Below are 6,447 nucleotides of genomic sequence, written 5' to 3'. Positions count from 1 at the left end.
TCATAATTTTAGCCACTGTGACAGGGAGTCACGTGACCGATAAACTCACTTCAGACATTAAATTTTGTACCGAAATTAATTTCCACTTTATAATCTAAGTCTACGAGCAACTTACAAATTTAATTTCGTACTAAAACCAATTTTACTTTCTTGTTAAGTATTATAAGGTATTATTTGAGAAGAAAATTTGGAAAATTTGAAGCCTGAAAGATAGCCTGGAGATTACCACAAGTAGCAAGATATCCTTCGAAACTTTTCCTAACACTCCCATGAAAGTAGCACTGTTGCGAGTCAATAGGGACCGAAGCACCACGTGGTCAATTATATCACTCCGTATCCCAGATATTCTCGAAGTCCAGCATTGATCGGTGAAACTGTCGATTTCGAAAGCCACCAATGAGATCCTGAATCAGGTAAAATCGGTCGATTCGGTGCTGAGAAAAAGGTATCCGACGGCGGCGAAAGTCGTACGCGTAAAAATTTCGCGAGTTCTCACACCACACAGGGCGACGCTCATTGTCTCGCTTTTGTTGCGTCGGCCCTGCGCGGGCAGCGAGGAGGGCGTGACTAGGTTAGGACGGTCGCCGGATCCCTGCTGACTCGTCCGCAGAGGCGTCCACGCTTTTCCCTTTAATATCCGCTCTCCGATTGGTCGAGGCACGTAGGTGGAGTCACATGATCGCTGTGCGCCAATGGGGACGGCCGTTGAAGAATAGGCGGCAGGCAACGACGCGTTCTCGTGATTTTTCGAAGAGAGGCGCCACGCACGGGGTCGCGCAGCCGTGCTCGCCGACACCGAACACTTCGGTTGCTCGCGAGGCCGAGGCCCCAGTGTGTTTTTACTCGGGGTTGAGTAAACTCCGGCCTGTTGTGTATCATAATACGCGTGCACGCGGGTTTACGGGTTAGCCTGGCATCGACCACTGGATGCTCCCTTGTCTCGCACCACGCCGCCTCGCCTGTCTTCCTCGATCGCCGAGACCAACTTGCCCGGACTAGAGAGATATTCCGGAAAGCGTCAACAAAACAGGCGTTTAAACGCGGCTAACGAGTAAACGAACCGCCGCGCCGTCTCTGTCCGGCCAACGGAATTGATAATTCGCAGCACGATCCATCGACCGAAGAGGACACCGATCATGTTCCTCGATATCGAGGGCTAAGTGGGTGACGAGACCCGCGAACTCGGTCGACGAGTACGTCACCGAGTCTTAGTGAATTCCTCGTACACGGATTTTGATATCGTGATCGATTGTGGAAGGAAGTGTTAGTAAGTGACTGATCGAGATCAGTGAGTGAAAATCGCGTACGCATTGAACTTGGTAGACCTAATCGATATTCGGGATACCCACAATGTCCTACTAAGGAAACTTCGCTGACAGTGATCTGGTTACTGTAGATTCGTGGCAGGTGCCGTTGAATCATCGCTACGGTCGCAGAGTACGTCACGATCAGATTCGGTGTACCTATAAAAATGCATACGCTGTTCGGTGAACAGAATGCTTACTATCGGCACGCAACGGCCGTTCCCGTTGGAATGGGAACCCCGTCTTATCCGGGAGTGGGTGCCGCGCCAGGATACTACGAGCAGTATCGCTACGGTGGCTACGCGACGGCTGCGGGCTACCCGGTATCGGGTATCACCCAGCAGCACATCCACCATCCAGGTAAGGATATGGTGAAACCGCCGTATTCTTACATCGCCCTGATCGCGATGGCCATACAGCACGCGCCCGACAAGAAGATCACCCTAAACGGCATCTACCAGTTCATCATGGAACGGTTCCCTTACTACCGCGAGAACAAGCAAGGCTGGCAGAACTCGATCAGACACAATCTCAGTTTAAACGAGTGCTTCGTGAAAGTTCCGAGAGACGACAAGAAGCCAGGAAAAGGAAGCTACTGGTCGTTGGACCCGGACAGTTACAACATGTTCGATAACGGTTCTTATCTGAGACGTCGTAGGCGCTTCAAGAAGAAGGACGCACTGAAGGAGAAAGAGGAAGCTCTGAAAAGGCAGTGCTTGGCGCCCGAGAAACGCAGCCAGGACGAGGCGAAGCCCAGCAACATCGTGATCCCTCCGCCGTCGGACGCTTCGAGCAAGAAGCTGAACTCGCTCGACACGGCGCTGTGCAAACCGAAGAGGGAACCGGTGAACGACGCCGGAAGTCACTGCATGGCCGTGCAGGCGAAATACGGTCTCCACAGTCCGATCCAGGACACGAAGACGACGGCGACGACGACGGCCGCCGTCGCTGTAGCCGGCCAGAGCGTCATACAAACAGCCCTGGGTCACCAGGTGCACCCGACTCATCAGGTACACCAGGACGCTATTCAGGACGTCTCCATGGGCCTGGACCCCACCAGCTTCAGCGTCGATGCCCTGATGACGACGCGGGAGAACACCGCCACTCTGATGACCAGAGACAACCAACACCACACGCATCACCCGCACGGTCTCCAGCATCCTCATCCTCACTCGCACTCGATCATGACGAGCAGAGAGTCGATGGGTACCGGAGTGGTGTCCAGGGATCATTTGTCGTCCGTTTGCACGACCACGACCACGACCACGGCTGCCGTCGCCGCTATGATGGCCACCTCAGGGTATGGACACGCTAGCACCGTCTCCAGGAGCAACGGGTCGCCACCCGGAACCATGTACGCGCCTTATTGCGCGCCCACGGCTGGTTACATAATGGACCACGCCGAATACAATTCGAGAAATCATAACAACACCGCCGGACACTCGCAATGGTACCAAGAGGCAGCCAGCCCTGACACCGCCGCCATTTATCAGGATACCCAATCGCCCAGCTGTCAACTTTATAGGTAAGAGAGAAAAATTTGCCTCTTAGGACTTTTGTAGCTGTCTGGTTGAGTCACCGATTGGTACCGATTGCTAGGGATTCTTACTACTGGCTGATTTGATGCAGTTACAATTGTCTTGGAACTGACATGTTCCAACTGTGTTTTAAGACACATTCTGTGGAGGAGGGTTGTAAAATTCAAAGGGAGGTTGTTACATGTAAAAAATTAAAAGAGGGATGAGGACATGAAGTACTAGATCAGTAAGAAGGTTCTGTAGACTCGAAGCTGTTTCAATGTTATAGTTGTTCAAATAGATTTGTTACTTTGGGGATGAACATGTGATGTACGAACCTTGCATCTCTTATCAAGAACCTGACCTTTAATTTCCTAGTGTTCCAAAATAATTTGTTTACAATCTATAAGTTCTTAACCATCACGTTTCCTTTGTACTATTCGCAGTATATTGAATCAAATTGTTTGGCAACGTTCGTGCTCTCAATTTAGAATGTTGAGGTGCTATAAATTCACCAGATCTTTTTAAGAGTACTATATGGGTGGATTGAAAATTGCAGTTTTTTAAAAGAACAATATGTGTGTTTCCAGATCCAGCCCTCCCACTCCACTGTCGACGAGTGCAGCCCCGTCTCCGCCCTTGTACCATAGATATTACCAAGACTGCAACACGGTCAACACCAGTGGCAATTTACCGATCACGCTGCACAAATACTGAGAATACCGAAATTCAAGGCCTCATCGAGGCCTTGAAGAGCATCACCCCGATCACTACGACTCGAACTTGGTTTACGTGAAGCAAGAGTGGATTCCCAGCACGGAAGAGCTCGCCAAAGAGTGGAATTAGATAAGTCCTAAATTCTGATCCAAATGGTGAAGTAAAACGGTGATTTCTCGAAACTGTTAACCGCGGAGGGAGTACTTAGCACGTCTTAGCGCAACAATGAATGTTAAATAGGGAAAAAATTAGCGATACGATGGATTGTTCGAGTTAGCTGATTTTTACTTTGAGCTTTTCAATTTTGTAAACGATCCCGTCGATCGAGATGTCGAAACGCGCTTGACATTTCGAAGTCGTTATCGCGATTAGCGAACACGTGTCCCAACTGTTCGGACGCAAAAAAGTGGTACACGTATGCGTGTGACCGAACGAGCCCGAGGATTGACACATAACCTCAAAGCCGAGAGACAATTTCTTTTATCTCTCCTCGGGCTATGGAAAAAGTTCGGAGAGTAATTGAACTCCGTTTCGAAAAACTTCTTGTAACTTTTTTCATCGTTGTCCTCTTGATTATCCTTTAAATTAAATCTCAACATTGTCGTTGACTTTATTTCCCGTTGGACTGGGTAGAAGACGTAAATTTAACCGTTGTGAAGGAAACTGAGTATTTATCGAAGAGTTTTACTGCCATGCTTTCATTTTTGTCTGAAGAACGCAGAGTAATGTTTTCATAAAGAGGATAGTTGCCTTCATGAAGGTTAGGTTTAGATGCCTTTGGTTTCCGAAGCATCTGATCGCGCTTATCACGGCTAGAATCATTCATTAATGAATCGGAAGTGCGAGTGAAGCGGGATCTGCCCCAAGAAAACAGTTGTGAATATCAATGATGATCGTAGTCACCTGAGCAAACAAAGGCAAGTCTCCGTCCTGACCTACTCTAATTTGACCGATTCGAAATACCTTTTCTCGCAGTGCACGTCGGCCAACGATTGTTACAACTGTGAAAACTTGCTACACATTAACCGGATAAAAATAATATCCTGGAAATTGCACCGGAATTGCTTGTACGCGTTGCTTTCGTCACGTACGCATCATCGGTGCTTTTAACGACGATGATAGCATCCTTCGATCGCATTCGAGCATAAAAATCGGCCATTTTGCATCTCACCACGATTTATGATCCTTCAGAGGTTGCACAATCTGTACATTTCTCATTTAAATCACGCTTTTTGTTTGTTGGAACATTTTCATCCATCTTTTTGATACTAGGCTGATCCATGATGGCGGATTGTGCTAGTTGAAAGACGTTCGTGAAAGTTTTTCCTTAGGTAATTTAGTGGAATGAGACGAGTACGTGATAGAATTGATTGTAAAAGAAAAACAAGTGATATCGAGAGGGTTTCGTGTCTCGTCGTTTGTGCATTTATTTATGTAAATGTCATTCCTTGCAACCGATTCGTGCTTCGTATTAAGGGTATTGCTATCGATATTATCTGAACGAAATATTCATGAAACTGTAATATCCATAAGCAACGCGTAATTTTATCATTCGAAAATCTAACTTAGATTAAGTTAGGTTAGGTCTGAAGTTTTAACAAAAATATACGAGTTTGAATGATAAAATTAACGATACATCGATATTTTCCTACTAGATATTCTAGATTTACTTGTAGGAATATTTCCTTTCGGAGAGAAAAGGAAAGGATCTTCCTAGTGGTTCTCCCTCTTTAGTGTCTCTAATACAGTCCCTAGATATCCTCACATTTAGATCCGAAAGACACTAGAATTTCTAAAGTATCTATAATGTTTAGACTTCCTAAAATTTCTAGAGTAGCTATCCCAAAGTCTGTGGAAGTTTTTAAAAATACTCTCACAATCAAATTCCTAAGGCAGACGCCTTATACTGATCTACCCAGAATTCCTACGGCGTCGAGCCCCCGGCGTAGGGAAATATCGAAGTTCTAACGTATGGTTTATAATCGATAGCAGCACTTACAGATCGAATGCACCGGATTGGTTGAATCGACGAGAGCTGAGATATATAATATATTTATTAACGACAAGGTCATGTGAATAGTTGACGATTGAAACGAAATCGTATAGTAGATAGATCCCTGCGTGTATATTATTAAAGAAAGAGTATATATATATATAGATATAGATTGTATAGATGAAACTATATATGTATAAATAGACAGATATATATATGTATACATGAAACGTATTGGTATCACGATTAATATTAATAATCGCAAACTTATTAACGTAGGATGAGCGGAACCGTTACGAAATAAACATAATGAACGACAACGAATAATCCTGTGTATTTTGTTCATCTTTTCGTTTCGAAATATCCGTGCATCTCCTTGATCCGACGTTACCGACCGACACATTCGAAACTATTGTCTGGCCGTCCAGCAGTGTTTATTGGTGTTACGGAAAGGAGTGCTTGGAAAAAAAATATTCCGTTACATTTCTCTTTTTTTCTCGCGGGCCATCGTTTCTTTTTTTCGCGCGACTACCTGCCAAACATACCGTGCAGACGCGACACAAACGCACCTGCGAAAACAATACAACCTTTTTAATTACCCCCCGTTCGATTAATTGCACAGCGCGAAAAATTCGATCGAAAAAAGAAACTCGAAGCGGATTAATAAACGAAAGTTTACGACGAAAATAACGTAGGCGGGATATAAAAGTCGTGCAACGGGATTTTAACAATAAATCGGAATCGAAGGTGAGCGAAAATTCTTCGCGCACTTTGTTGCTTTACCGGTACAGAAATCGGCCCGATTATTTCTAGTCGCGATCTGCGAAACGTTATCCTCGGCCGCATCAGGCGTGGGCGATAATGGAAAGGTAAGAATATCTCGCTACGTCCGCTCGCCCGAAACCATTTGCACGAT

The 6,447-nt window shown here is 45.8% G+C and overlaps 1 protein-coding gene across 1 annotated transcript; it reads left to right on the top strand.

Moving 5' to 3' along the window:
- The first annotated feature begins 742 nt into the window (after positions 1 to 742).
- croc (forkhead box protein crocodile) lies at positions 743 to 5,987 on the top strand. Its single transcript, XM_012282753.2, has 2 exons — positions 743 to 2,829; positions 3,412 to 5,987. Exons 1-2 carry the CDS (start codon positions 1,472 to 1,474, stop codon positions 3,536 to 3,538), a joined length of 1,485 nt encoding a protein of 494 aa, XP_012138143.1. The 5' UTR covers positions 743 to 1,471; the 3' UTR covers positions 3,539 to 5,987.
- Positions 5,988 to 6,447: the final 460 nt, after the last annotated feature.

This window comes from Megachile rotundata, chromosome 3, assembly GCF_050947335.1.
Source record: "Megachile rotundata isolate GNS110a chromosome 3, iyMegRotu1, whole genome shotgun sequence".
NCBI lineage: Eukaryota > Metazoa > Arthropoda > Insecta > Hymenoptera > Megachilidae > Megachile > Megachile rotundata.
The sequence above is the reverse complement of the archived record's forward strand: the minus strand, read 5'-3'. Positions and strand labels throughout refer to the sequence as shown.

Excerpts from the sequence above, each read along its gene's own strand:
- croc (XM_012282753.2), top strand. The coding sequence starts at position 1,472 with ATGCATACGCTGTTCGGTGAACAGAATGCTTACTATCGGCACGCAACG. Across the intron at positions 2,830-3,411 it reads CCCAGCTGTCAACTTTATAG|ATCCAGCCCTCCCACTCCAC; the intron begins GTAAGAGAGAAA and ends GTGTGTTTCCAG.